The sequence below is a fragment of the Trematomus bernacchii genome, unplaced genomic scaffold (assembly GCF_902827165.1).
Source record: "Trematomus bernacchii unplaced genomic scaffold, fTreBer1.1, whole genome shotgun sequence".
In the NCBI taxonomy this organism is placed as follows: domain Eukaryota; kingdom Metazoa; phylum Chordata; class Actinopteri; order Perciformes; family Nototheniidae; genus Trematomus; species Trematomus bernacchii.
In genome coordinates this window covers 1,192,915-1,208,022 of record NW_022987708.1, presented here as the reverse complement: position 1 = coordinate 1,208,022, position 15,108 = coordinate 1,192,915, and the positions used below count along the sequence as shown (strand labels likewise).

The 15,108-nt window shown below is 43.4% G+C and overlaps 1 protein-coding gene across 1 annotated transcript; it reads left to right on the top strand.

The window, feature by feature from the left end:
• The first annotated feature begins 73 nt into the window (after window positions 1-73).
• On the top strand, window positions 74-10,117 carry rsph4a (radial spoke head component 4A). Its single transcript, XM_034140777.1, has 7 exons — window positions 74-665; window positions 6,900-7,122; window positions 7,944-8,213; window positions 8,382-8,831; window positions 8,905-9,049; window positions 9,599-9,716; window positions 9,808-10,117. Exons 1-7 carry the CDS (start codon window positions 559-561, stop codon window positions 10,037-10,039), a joined length of 1,545 nt encoding a protein of 514 aa, XP_033996668.1. The 5' UTR covers window positions 74-558; the 3' UTR covers window positions 10,040-10,117.
• Window positions 10,118-15,108: the final 4,991 nt, after the last annotated feature.

The following is a 15,108-nucleotide window of genomic DNA, read 5'->3' as shown; positions in this document are numbered from 1 at the left end:
TTTGGATAAAAGCGTCTAACAAAGTGACATGTAATGTAATAATGTAATGTAATAACATCAGTAACAACTGTAATATATACATATATATATATATACATTTGACGCATAAGGCACAGAGATGTTTTAAGTTATAATGTCCTTAATTTACTAGCAGTCACAAGACTAAATAAATAAGAGTGAGGATTAATTCAGATCAGGGTCTAAGGATAGAGATATAAGAGGACAAAAATGATATTCAAATCAATACAGTAAATGGACAAGATCAAATAAAAATAATGAGATAAAATTGCAAAAGATAGCAAATTGCCTGGACCACATCATGACCACCCATATTATTTGTTTCTTACCGGTAGTTGTCTTCCTCCAGGTGGCGCGCGAGCTTGGCAACCACTCTGTTACAGTAACCATGGAAACTAGTGAAGTTTGGGTCTCTGTTAAATCGTTGTGAATGCTAAGCTAGTTAACTCCACGGTGTCAACGTCTTTTAGCTACCGTTAGTCTGATAGTCAGATAGTGTTTTGAAGATAAAAGTTCCGAACCACACGGAGGAGAAGAAAAATGGAAAGTACGGATGGAAACGACGCCAAAAGTGAGCAGAGACTTAAGTCAGCTGCCGCCTTAAAGAGCTTCATGTTGAAAAGCAGCACCGAGAGCAAACTGAACCTGTGAGTACCGTGTTTATGGGATAGACTAGTGTTAGTGGCTAGCTAGCCGGTGACTTAGCTAGCTTGTTCGGTTGGTTAGGGCAGGGGTTCCCAAACTTTGCCATTCCAAGGACCCCCATATAGCATTATCCTCTGGCGGGGACCCCCCTGTTGCAACATTTTTTTTAAATGATGACATGATGAAAAATATGACAAATTAATCATACAGCTTAATACATTTTCTTAATATATATTTGTATTAATAATTAATAATCAGTTATTCTTCTAAACATTTTTTGTATTTATCTTTTGTTTGTCATTCATTACATTCATTGTGTCTTCTGTTATAAACATTCTTAAACCAATATTAAACAGTAATATGAACAATTAACATATTTTTAAAGCATTTTTGAAAGCTATTTATGCCTTAATAATATTATATATAATATTCAACAGTAATATTAACAATACACATATTTATATTCATTTATATAAAAAACAGTCCTTCTCATTTCACTATGTGTGTCTCTTTGTGCATACCTGTTCCCTCACTATTGGGAGGGGTGGGCTTGGTGGCTCCTACACAGTTTATCAATCCTAGGTTTTAGGTTTGTCATTATTGTCCACTTGCAAACGTCCTCTGTGCTTTGTTTTCAATACCTTCAATGTAGAAAAGCCAGACTCGCTGAGGTATGTGGTGGCAAATGGAAGAAGGGATTTGAGAGCCCTCTCAGCCAGTGCGGGATAGTCTTTTATGACATACAGCCAGTACTGTGGGAGTGAAACAGTATGCAAGTTTCCGGAGCCATGAGGCATCTGAAAAACGGCCAGCCAGTTGATGATTTTCAGAAGAGAGGAATTCACCAGTAGCGTGGCGTGGGGAAAAATTTAGGGGAAGCCCATTTTTTTGGGTTGGGTTAATTTATGCAGACACGCCCCCCCCGCCCCCCCCCCCCCCCCCCCCCCCCCCAAATGCAATACCAGCCGCTCAATGCGCAGTGCAGATTCGGTAATGAATACAAAAGAAGGGTTTGAATGGGGTGAAGCCACTTTGCCTCACTTTTATCCGAACTGCAGTGCATTGTGGTCAGCAGAGCGGAGATTTTCAGGATTTTCAGGATTTACAGGATTTGATTCAAAGTTTAAAACCTGTTTGGGGAGTTTATATCAGTTTACTTAACTTCGGGCCTCTGAAGGGAAACTAGAGACGGCTGGCTTCCCTTGGCATGGCCCTGACCAATCACAGGTTGGCAGGGGCATCACGTGGGCCTCATCTGATTGGTCAATCCCTCACCAAGGGAAGCCAGATTCCGGTGGCCTCGTCTCGCAACAGTGAATGCAATCTACTGTTTCACCATAACATCTAGAGAGGGGCGCTGTTTGTTTCACTCTTTCTTTGTAAAATACTCAATGAGAGTGGGGGAGAGACGGGCCGGCAGCAACAGCAAAGGAGAATTATCGAAACAAAACAAAGTGTTTTTATTTATTTATTTAAATTATAACTACAATCCGAAAAAACAGGGGAAGCCTGGCTTCCCTTGGCCTCCGGGAGAAAACGCCACTGGAATTCACTGATCTCCCTTCGCAGTTCAAAAACAAGATTCAGCACCGCCGCACGGGAAAGCCAGCGCACGTTGGAGTGGAGCGGTAACCCCTCAAACTTTGCGCCCATCTCGCTACACAAAATACGTTTAGCAACAAGTGCCTCGCGATGAAGCATGCAGTGCGTTGCCACAACATTTGGGGCCTTCCGCCTGATCAAAGCTGTCACTCCGCTTTTTTTGCCGGTCATAGAGTGGCGAAGTCACGCCCATCTACTTCCGCCCCATGGGACCTTATTTCGGAAAAATAATGTATTGAAGTCAATGGAGAGAGAAAACGTATCTTTCGATCCCGTTTGAATTGTGCCATGAATTACACATATGATGTTTGTCAATCTTAAAAAATAATTTCCATGTCAAAAAAGTCACAGTTTGTCGTAAAACTGTTGAAATATAAGACTATGAAAAATACGTAACTAGAAAGACTACAAATCCCAGAGTCGCGTAAGTGATGTCACAATTGTTTTCCTCCACTAAGAAATAGCTCAAATCAGCTAAGATAAGATAACTTTAACAAGATGCCTGTGTGCTTAAGTACCAGGTTGTTATTATACCAGCAATGGGTCTTGCTCGTTCTTTCGCTTCCCGTCTGATGAAAGGACCAGCAGTGTCTGGATCAAGCTAGCTAGCACGTTAGTTAGCATTACAGCCTTGTCATTTTTATTAGCCTTAACATGAAGTAACATTAAGTAACCCAAAATGTTAAACAGTAAGAGTAGTAGTCATATTTCGTGAACCCTTTGAAGAGTACTGTCACCGGTGTGATCATTCTATAATACACAATTTAAGCCCGGGGGAGAAATGCTAACGCTAACGCTAGCATTGACGATCTTCTCTACTTCATGCTATCTGCACAAATGGTTGACATTAAACATTAAAACGACCAGGCAGTTCAGAGAGAATCAAAGGAAGGCAGGCAGCTTTGCATGACATTCTTCAGGACGTGTTTCATTGTGGTGATAGTGAGGGTAGTCAATCGTTTTGTTGACAAGACAGTAGTGACGGCCATCTTGGTGACGTGTGTTGTTGACCAGAGATGTAGTTCATTGAGCGTTTCACACAAACAAATGTGTTACTTCACAGTTTTACGACATATTTTTTTTTTTTTGACTTGCAAAATTATCTTTTAAATTGACACACATCATATGTGTAATTCGTGGCACAATTCAAACGGGATCGAAAGATAATCTTTCTCTCTCCATTGACTTCAATACATAATTTTTCCGAAATAAGGTCCCATGGGGCTCAACCGGAAGGGGAGGGACTTCGCCACTCTATAGCCCCACTGCCCCATTCTGAACACAACGAGACCAGTCAAGTCCATTTGAGATGTTGTACTCATCTAAAACTTGGAAAATGTCTCTTCATGTGGTCCTACCTTCCAGTGCTTTGCAAAATAATATTTCCTCAACAAAGTTGTTTTCTGAAATAAATCTGATTTCTGCGACATTTGCTACAGCCGTGCTCTCATCCAGCTGCAGAGCGAAATATTCACTAGCTCTCACTTGCTCCAAAAGCTGAGCAGATACTCAGTTTCACTCTCAGTAGCGGCAGCTCGATTCTGATTGGCTTGAAGGGCGGTCGTGTGATTTAAAAACAAAAAATATTAAAATATTGGCATCAAAGGACACATAGATTGATAGATATCAAGGTTCAAGGTTCAAGGTTCTTTATTGTCAATCTGACATAGCTACAGAGTAATTATGTAGTTGAAAATCTTATGTCACAGGCTTCTCCAACAATGCAACATAATAACATAATAACAATAAGAGCAAGAGCAATACAAAAAGAAAAATAGTTATAAAATAAAATAAAGTGATGATGTGGAATAGTGCAGTACGAGTCTATATACAAGTTATTGGAATGATATATATATATTAGGTATTAGATACATACTACTGAGTAGCAGATGAATGTTTGAAGTTGTTTCAACAGTTCAATTTTTTAACAGTCTCACTGCCCGCGGGAAGAAACTGTCTCCGAATCTTCTTGTCCTTGCCAGGATGCTGCGGTAACGTCTGCCAGATGGCAACAGAAAGAACAGTTTGTGGCTGGGGTGATGGGGGTCTTTGATAATCCGTAGTGATTTCTTCCTGAGCCGCTGGGAGTAAAGGTCCTCCATGGATGGCAGCTCCGTCCTGGTGATGTGCTGTGCAGTTTTCACCACCCTCTGTAAAGCCTTACGATCGAGGTCGGTGCAGCTGCCGTACCAGGCCGTCATGCTGCCAGTTAGGATACTCTCTATCGTGCACCTGTAGAAGTTGCAGAGTATCCTGGAATCCATTTTGAACCTCCTCAACCTGCGGAGGAAGAAGAGCCGCTGTCGAGCTTTCTTGGTGATGGTGGTGGTGTGAAGAGACCATGTCAGGTCCTCAGTGATGTGGACCCCAAGGAACCTGAAGCTTTTGACTCTCTCCACCGTAGTCCCATTGATGGCGATGGGGGCGTGTCCCTCTCCCTGCTGCTTCCTGTAATCCACAATCAGCTCCTTTGTTTTGCTGATGTTGAGATGGAGGTTGTTATCCTGGCACCAAGATGTCAGGTTTTCGACCTCCTCTCTGTACGCCGTCTCGTCATCGTCTGTGATCTGGCCGATGACGGTCGTGTCATCAGCAAACTTCACGATGGTGTTGGAGCTGTGTGTGGCCACGCAGTCGTGGGTGAACAGGGAGTAGAGGAGAGGGCTGAGCACGCAGCCTTGAGGGGCACCGGTTGTTGAGGATCAGGGTGGAGGATGTGATGTTTCCCACCCGCACTGCCTGGGGTCTGCCCGTCAGGAAGTTCAGGATCCAGTCACAGAGGGCGCTGTTGAGCCCGAGGTCTCTGAGCTTGATGGCCAGCTTGGAGGGCACAATGGTATTGAATGCTGAACTGTAGTCAATGAACAGCATTCTCACATATGTGTTCCTGTTCTTCGGGTCCAGGTGTGAGAGGGCAGTGTGGAGGGTGAGGGCTATGGCGTCGTCTGTGGACCTGTTTGCTCTGTAGGCAAACTGCAGGGGGTCCAGAGATTCAGGGAGGGAGGAGGTGATGAATGATTTGACTAACCGCTCAAAGCACTTCATTACGGTGGAGGTGAGTGCTACTGGGCGGTAGTCGTTGGGGCAGGTGATGATTGTCTTTTTCGGGAAGTTATGCAGTTATGCAGTTATGCAGTTATTAATAACATCTAAAAAATGTAACTTAAAAAAAAAAAAAAATCCCCTTTCCCTCAAACTTTGCGTGACCCCCTGGTGGCCCCACACTCACTGGGTTAGGGTACAAGTGATGGGAGCGGACAGAATAGGGTTAATAACGAATATCTGCACTACATTGTACATTTTGACAATGACATTTATAGAGGTATGAAGACATCATAGTTTATACTGCTGCGACCCTTCAATTTATTGGAGTCTTTGATCGTGATTTTGACTCGCAGAAAGTTTGTTTTTTACCACAAATGTTCCTCGTAACAACTAATGTAAGATACAGTAGGTGTTATTTAATTTGAACCATTAATTATATCCTGTGAAAATAGTCTGACAAAAGTTTAGAGAGATTTAGGAGATATACATTGCTTCTTCTGTGAATAACATCCTTGTCCAGTGCTCACTTTGTTCTACATGTGATGGAATTGCTGCTGAACTTAAAGTGGACCTATCATGCGATATTTAAATGATATATTGTAGGGCCATACCTATATAAGGTATATTTATATGTTTCTGTTTTCAAAATACCAAACAGATCATGCATTTTAGCCATGCCTCATTTCGCTCTATGTGCTGTTTGCTGTCTACGGGTCTGATTCTGCTGACCACGCCCCCCTGCAGGAGAGGGGAGACGTGCTCTGATCAGCTGCTGGGCTGTCAGAAGAGGGGGAGAAAAAGAGATCTCCGTCCTTCGTGTTTTATTATATAGAGTCGTTATTCATTTGTTTTAAAGCTCAATAAATAACAAAGAAGACCTTTGACTGGCACTTTTCTAATTTTGTCCGGAAGATTTAAACTTTAACGGACATCTTGACCGGCGAAAGAAACTGAAACTGAAACTCTGCTGCACGGTCCCCTCGTTCCTTGGAAGAGGCGGAGAGGTGGGTGTTTGTCATCTGCTGGTGGACTAATCGGAGAGAATTACAGTGCTTGCCTCGACGGGGAGGGATTGCATTGCAGCGGGAGCAAACGCTTGCCTCGGGAGGGAGAAAAAAAGCCACAGCGGAGAATAAACAGAAGGGTAACCATGGTAACTATGGGCGGAAGTCTTCTTCACTGCTTTTGTGGCAGACTACAGCGCCACTTACAGGCCTGGCATATGTACTACAGCGTCTCCAGCGCTTTCGAGCGGCAATGGCCGGCCGTGGCCCAACCCCACATTCCCCTGATAGGTGGAGAGTTGGCCCAATAGCCGTAGCGCCACCGTCCTGACGTCAGGACAGTGTTCAAATCTGGATCAGTTTTTATCAGATCCGTTGCAGCCCCTTTTTTAGAGATTTGGGTATGGAGGAAAATAGAGAGGGTTGTGTTTTCTGACACTTGGTGAGTTCCCTGGAACACTGGGGACACATATTCATGTATAAAAGACGTACAAAAGTGCATTTTGCATGATAGGTCCTCTTTAACTAAGAGATTCTCAAAAGCACAGGAAGCCTTCACTGACTTTTTTCATTTGAATGTAACAGGTATGACCACCTCAGCCGGGTGCTGATGAAGGTGATGGATGAGCACCCTGATAATGCGGTGGACGTGATTGAGGACGTGAGCCGGGAAGTGAAGCGGGGTTTATTTGAAGACAAGCAGAGCACCCTGCGAGACCTCCCTCAGACCACAGCTGCTGAGCTGCTGGCTGAGCAGCAGCGCCTGCTCTTCTCTCGGCCAGAGGAGGCTGACCAGGAGGAGGAACTGGTACTGCATGCACCACACTGTACATTTGTCCTGGTGATTCTGAGGGGTTACATGTGTCACATTCAGGGTTAGGAGGGTTACTTTAAAAATGTATTGCTTAGGGGGGGAGCAGAGGGGGTCATGTCATCACCATAGTAGGATGAGTAATTTTGCAAGCCAAGGTCACACAGTTAAATCAACAATATCCTTTAATCGCTGAGTACAAACAGATACCATGTGATGCTAATATCCTCATACTATTGGCTCACAAGCCCTCCATACCTCAAATATCTTATATAGGTAAACAACACATCCATACATTTTAGAACAATTTAAAATGTTTTTACAATCATGATGTTTTTTCTCCAAAAAGCCATTATTTTATGCTGCACCCTTCTAAAAGCTTTGTGGGTGTATTCATTATTCTCAACAGTTGCTCCATTTTAAAATGAAAGAAATACAAGAGATTTAAAAGGGTACATATATATATTTATATAAACATGAGAATTGGAAGTGAAATGTCCAATAAAATATTCAAATAAAATAGAGTAAAAAAAGTTAGCATAAACATAAGAAGTAAAAAAAAAAAAGTGCAATAAAAAGATATTAAAAAAATAAAATACAAATATTTATTTAAACATTGGAAGTTAAAGTAAAATGTCCAATAAAAGATAAAATATTTATATAAACTTAAGAAGTTTAAGAAAAAATCTGCAATCAAAAGTTGTATCAAATCAAATAAAGATATTTATATAACATAAGAAAGTAAAGTAAAACATTTGCACATGATACTACAATATATATCAATGTAATCTTGAACCTTGTTTCTTGTTCTTCAACAGATGGACACACCTCTTCCTAATGTGAGTGAGGTTGCCTTCTACCTGGAGCAGGCTGGGGTGGGCCTGGGCAGAGAGGAGATGCAGAGGGTCTTCCTCGCACTCAAGCAGCTTGTTGAGAGCCAGGGGCTGCCGCGCTGCCGACTGTGGGGCAAGATCCTGGGGACAGAGAGCAGCTACATCGTGGCTGAAGCTGAGTACAGGGAGGGGGAGGAAGAGGAAGAGAACACGGAGGATGCAGCAGAGGATGAGGAGAGAGATGTAGAAAAGGAGGTGAGGAAGGGGAACGTTTTTAATCAATGTAACAGATCCTCTTCATTCTTTCTTATTCATCTTTCCTGATTTCTCTTGTTTTAATTGTTTGTGGCAAATGCTAAATAAGCTCCATCCTTTCGTCTTGATCTGTAATTATTGTGGTCTTGTGGGGGGCTTTGCTTTCAGATGAATCCACTTCCTCAATCCGCCTATAGACCCCCCCCAACAGTGCCAAAGGAGGCCCTAGGAACAGGTGCCAACAAGTTTGCTTTTTATGTGTGCAAAGAGCCCGGTCTTCCCTGGGTGAAGCTCCCTTCAGTCAGTCCCGCACAGATCACCGGTGCTCGTCAGATCCGTAAGTTCTTCACGGGGACGCTGGACACCCCCATAGTCAGCTACCCACCTTTCCCCGGGAACGAAGCCAACTACCTGAGAGCGCAGATCGCTCGGATCTCTGCCGGCACTCAGGTCAGCCCCCAGGGCTTCTACCAGGCCGGGGAGGAGGAAGGTGATGAGGAAGACGAGGCCCCTCGGGACAGCTTCGAAGTGAATCCAGACTTTGAGGGTGTTCCGGTTGCTGAGATGGCCGAGTCTCTGTCCACCTGGGTGCATCATGTTCAGCACATCCTGCAGCAGGTACGTCTGATGGAGGCAGGTGGATGGAGCGTTCTCTCAGCTGTATTTAATGCCTGAGTGTGGACTGCTTTAGGGTCGCTGTACGTGGGTGAACCTTGCTGTGAAACCAGGAGATGACTCCAATGAGGAAGGAGAGGGTGAGGAGAAGGAAGAGGAGCCTGATGAGCCTGAGCCAGAAGTTGGACCCCCTCTGCTCACACCCCTCTCCCAAGATGCAGGTTTGTCTTTGGAGATTTTTCTGCAAAACCTAATGAGATTTAATTTTCACTGGGGATCTGCTACTTTCTAAAAAAAAAGCTTCCAAATTGGAAATCCCACACGTCCCCTGCTGCTGCCCCTAGATTCCACCGGGTCCGTCTACGCCGTGTTACGGCCGCGTTACGGCCGCGTTACGGCCGCGTTACGGCCGCGTTACGGCCGCGTTGCGTTGAAGCTAAAACGAAAAAGCTCAATTCATCATGAAGTGCACAAACATTTGGTCCTGATAATCCAGGTATCAAAAAGTGCTGCTCATATCCATGAGACCCACTTCTACTTCCACTCAACTGCAAGTCTGGGGCAAATATTTCACTTTTTACAAAAAACATTTTGCATAATACTTTTGTTTTGGTACATATAGTTTATTTTGATGGCATTACTTTTAAATAAGCAATAGTTTGGATGCAGTACTTTTACTTGTAGCAGAGTATTTCTACACTGTGTTATTACTACTTTTACTCATTGCCTAATGAGTTAAAAAAAGTGTTTTTAATATTGGTGTCCCTCAGAAATGCTCAACATTCCTCCCTGGACCTCCAAGATGTCCTCCGTCCTCACCTCTCAGCACGCTCTAGCTGTGCTGCGCTCTAACCTCTGGCCAGGGGCATATTCATACGCTTCCGGAAAGTAAGTCAAAAGATCTGAATCCCCCTACTTTCTTGGTTTCCTGAAGGCAATGTTGTAATTCTTAACAACCATGCTCTGTCTCTTCATTTAGGAAGTTTGAGAACATTTACGTTGGATGGGGTCTGAAGTACTCAGGGGAAGGGTTCAGCCAAGCTGTCCCCCCACCACCACAGAAAGAATATCCCAGTGGACCGGAAATCACAGAGGCCCTGGACCCGTCGGTGGAGGAGGAGCAGGTGCTGAAGGAAGCTTTAGAGGAGCAGCAGGCCGCTCAGGAAGAGAAGGAGGACACAGACGACCCGGAGGAGGAGGATGACGACTGAGAGAACAGTTACACATTTTACATTTCTACATTTGAACTTTTAACTATTTATATGTAAGTAAATGGCCAAATAAATCAGTTTATTAAGCATGGATTGTTGTTGTTAATTGAAATAAGACGGGGCCTGCTAGCAAGTAAACATAGATGTTCATAATGCAAACCTTCAAATCGGCCCTATCATGCTTTTTGGGTTTTCCTTTTCCTGTAGTGTGTTATAGGTCTGTGTGCGTGTAATTGGTCTGCAAACGCTAAAATCCCTGTGTTTCCTCCAGAAGGAGTTTCTCTCCCCCCCCCTGCCTGAAAACGCTTCCATTAGACTCCTTTGTTTACTTTCATAACAAAATGACATCACTATCTCACACTCATATTTCTACATTGTACGTGAAAGGCTGAGGGGCGGGACATCTCTAAAAGTCATCACAACAGAGCCGGCCAGCGAACTAATCAGAGCAGACTGGGCTCTGGTTTCAGACAGGTGCTGCAGCACAGGCACTTTGAGAAAAATAAAGAGTTTTTTGTACATTTAAAGGTAAGGTAGGTAATTCACTTCAGAAACACTTTTTGTTATATTCCATGGAATACTCTTAACATCCCGATAGCAATGAATACATCAAATGCTTTGACAATAAATATATACAAATATTTCCTCTGTGGAAGCCGTGGCGCTGTAAAAAGTACGACCAATCATTTTAGCCGGCCCGGCTAAAATAACTGGATGGCCTACCTGCCTGTCAGCCTTCCATCTCGTGCACAAACTTATCTCGTGCCCTCATTGGTCATGTGCGCGTTCGTGTGTGTTGGAGGAGGGGCTCTGTAAGGAAGTCTGAAGGAAGGGGCAGATTTTTTTCGGCTGCGTACTTTCAAATTCTAGCGCACTCGAGCTGGTTTCTCCATTCTTACCTACCCTACCTTTAAGCAGAAAACACGTCACAGAGGTACAAAATACAAATATGAACCTGAACATTAGCATAATAGGGCCCCTTTAAGATGTTTAAGATTGAGGGAAATGCACTCGACGTGTTAGTTAGACCTTAAGGACACACACAATGGCTGATGCTGATTTTCTCTATTGTAAAGAAATGAATCCACACGTGTAAGCTTTTCTAGTCACAATCAAAAGTTCTTGGTATTACATTTACACCAACTTTATGCCAACATCAGCATAGCCATGCCCTGGATTGCTTTCCTCAGGCCCTATTGTATGGCAAGTACTGTGTGATAAGACGATTACATATGCTGTAAAAGCCCTTTAAATCAGATTAAAGATAATACCAACATATCGGAAACACAGTTTAGGTGGTTAAAGGGATTTTATCGACCCGTCTACATTTCCCCCAGTTAAATAGGAATCAGCAAGAGGGTGTCAGCAACTTAAAGGTCCCATACCATGTCATGCTTTTCCGGGTTATTACCCATCCCCTTGTGTGTTATGAAGGTTTTTATGCATGTAAACGGTCTGCAAAGTCACAAACCCTCAAAGTACACCCTGTAGCGAGTAAAACTCTAACACAGAAAAGACCTGTCTATGCTGCCCCAGAACGCCTCGTTATTGTTTTCTTCCTGGGTACAGTGACGTGCCCATACTTAAATGAACCAATCCGTGGAGCCGTTACGTTACCTCCGCAGAGCCGTTAGGTTAAGTCCAAATGGACCAATCCACGGACTTCCTCACACACACACACTCAATCTTTTCTCAGCTGCAGCTCCGCCGATTTCTCCTCCCTGAGACGGCGGGAGGCGGCGAGGAGTCGGTGTGTGAGCACACACACAAACTCCCAGCCAGGCTGCGGGTGTGTGTGTGTGTTCGGGCTGGGTTTCGCTGTGTCTCGCTGTCTCGCAGACGGCCACTAGGCTCACAGGGAGGGGGGGGCAGGAGCTCCAACAAGCCGTTTAGGACAGAGAGTGAATACACATACTATACAGAGATGCTGTATGAGAAACCAATGTGAGTTTGGAAAATTGCACAATATAAATCTATTTTAGTAGACCTCAACAATGGAATTATGATCAGTAGAAATGGCCATGACATGGGACCTTTAATGCAATTGCAGACCTTGCACAAGATAAAGTTAGCCCATGTGTACTATTAACTGACCTCCGCATGAAAATAGGTTATTTGAAATCAAATCAAATCAAATCAAGTTTTATTTATATAGCACATTTTTAAACGATTTTTGGTCGAGCCAAAGTGCTGTACATATAATAAAAATACCCTACAGTAAAGACACTTTACAGCAAATACAAACAGCACAGTTTGTTCAGAATATCAGTATGAGAAAAAACGACACCCTCTGTCCTTAGACCCTCACATCGTACAAGGAAAAACTTCCAGAGAAAAAACCCACATTTCAAAGGGAGAAATGGGAGAAACCTCGGGGAGAGCAACAGAGGAGGCATCCCTCTCCCAGGACGGACAGACGTGCAATAGATGCCGTGTGTAAGAGATAATACATTTTACAGCGTAGGTAGACCGAATGTTTGGAAATGCATGTGTCTATAATAGGAAGATGAATCCACGAAAATGTCAACAACAATCCTGTGGGAGCCATCAGGGAAGCAGCATGACGAGAGCCAGGCAGGACCGCAGAGACAGGCCCAGCCACGACCCGAAGTCCACGACTTAATCCAGAACTCAGGATAGAGGATCCAGGGCACAGGACCACAGCAAGAGGATCAGCCTCGACTCCGGATCCCGGCGTAGATATAGACACAAAAAGAAAAATTTGGCTGGGTTAATCGGAACATGACGTACGAGAGTACACAGACACATACTGATAGAAGGAAGAACAAGCACTCCCTAGGATAGGTTAAGGGAAAAGGGTAGCAATTAAGAGAGTAAGAAACAGAGGTGGAGAGGCACACTCAGGGAACAAAGGCCCCATTGGAGCCTTAGTTGGAATTTTAACTTAGACTACACAGTGAATACTGTTGTTTTTATTCAAATGATTAGGACAGTACATCAAATATACACGACTGCTACTAAAACAAGTTCTCAAATAATAGAGATAGCTCAAAATGAAAAGTTCAGTTTTTTAGAGATGAGAGACAAAAACATCTGCCTGTCATAGTATATTAATATATTTTTTTAAATGCTCAAACAGGACATTTATTCTGTAGGCTTTAAATATATGAATAATGTTTATTGTTCTATTTGTCTTACTTGTATGGGGTTTCGGATGTGCAGGGGGAATAACTGGCTGATTTCCATGTAATTTAATTTTGAGTAGTAACTAGAGAATGCAATTCCTGAAGAAATTGCTAGTGGGAATGCTTTATGCTGAAAATCTGACGCTAAACTGCTATGCTGAAATGTAATGTGTAAGAAGAAAGTGAACAATTTAGATTGAAATGATACATGAACACTGGGGGCTTGAATGTGTGATGAGAGAAGAAAAGAAAGTAAAAAGGCTTGGAAAAGCAGCAGAATATTTGAACTGCAAACTTTTGATCTAACTTGATGGTGAATGATCTGACGCCATGCCAACGGCATTTGATGACATCCCATAATACGCTTAGATGCGTTGATGGCTGCATCGTTACCAAACCTGTTTTGGGGGCGATCGGACCGTGTCCATTGGACTTACAGCGACATCGTGCTTCATGGCGAGTGGTCTGTCGCCATGGCAACGGCATTTGATGACACCCCATAAGACGCTTAGATGCGTTGATGGCTGCATAGTTACCAAACCTGTGAAGTTTTGGGCCGTTTGGAGCATTTTCACTGAAGTTATGAGAAAACCGTGTTGCCATGGCAACGGCATTTGAAGAAACCCCATAATTGACGTAGAGCTGTTGAGGGCTGGACCGGTGATATACAAGCGAAGTTTGGGGGGCGATCGGACCGTGTCCATTGGACTTACAGCGACATCGTGCTTCATGGCAAGTGGTCTGTCGCCATGGCAACGGCATTTGATGACACCCCATAATACGGTTAGATGCGTTGATGGCTGCATCGTTACCAAACCTGTGAAGTTTTGGGCCGTTTGGAGCATTTTCACTGAAGTTATGAGAAAACCGTGTTTCATGGCGAGCATTGTGTTGCTATGGCAACGGCATTTGAAGAAATCTCAAAACTGTCTCGTTGATGTCTTCACGGCTGGATTGTTAGCACACATGTGAATTTTGAGCACTTTTTGAACATTTTCATAGGAGTTAAAGGGACATCGTGTTTTATGGCGAGGGATGCGTTTCCATGGAAACGGCATATGGTGAGATTTCAGATTTGGCGTAGAGCTGTTGAGGCATGGACCGGTGATATACAAGTGAAGATTGGGGGACGATTGGACCGTGTCCATTGGACTTACAGCGACATCGTGTTTCATGGCGAGTGGTCTGTCGCCATGGCAACGGCATTTGATGACACCCCATAATACGCTTAGATGCGTTGATGGCTGCATCGTTACCAAACCTGTGAAGTTTGAAGAGAGAGAGAGAGAGTGTGAGTATGAAATGAACAGTTAGAACTGACTGCTGTCAGTGCAGCAGTTTATATCCCAGTGAGTAATACACATATAAAGAAAAGGGTAACAGACCATGTGTCAGTATACACGACAGAGTTGTTGGCATTGGTATTGGCATTGAAATGGATAGAGGAGAAAGAAATACATAATAGTGTAATTGCATCTGACAGCTTTTCAGCATTATCAAGTATACGATCAGGCAGATCTTCATTTAGAATGGACATAATAAATGAAATATTTCTAATTTTATATAAAATGCAAATCAAAGGCATAGCAACTCGTTTAATCTGGGTTCCTGCTCATGTTGGTGTGGAGGGTAATGAACAGGTGGATATTCTGGCCAAACAAACACTCAGAATTATGAACATAGACATAGAAGTTCCACTTAGCAAAGCGGAGGTTAAAACATTCATACATAAATATGCACAAACAACATGGCAAGAACATTGGGACCTTAGTGATACAGGAAGACATCTTTATAAAATTCAAAGGTATGTGGGGGATGGAAGGAAGGTGGGGTTTAAAAGAAGGGAGGAAAATGTCATTTCTCGGATGAGAATAGGTCATACAGGGCTCAATCATACATTAAGTAGAATAGGAAAGCATCCAA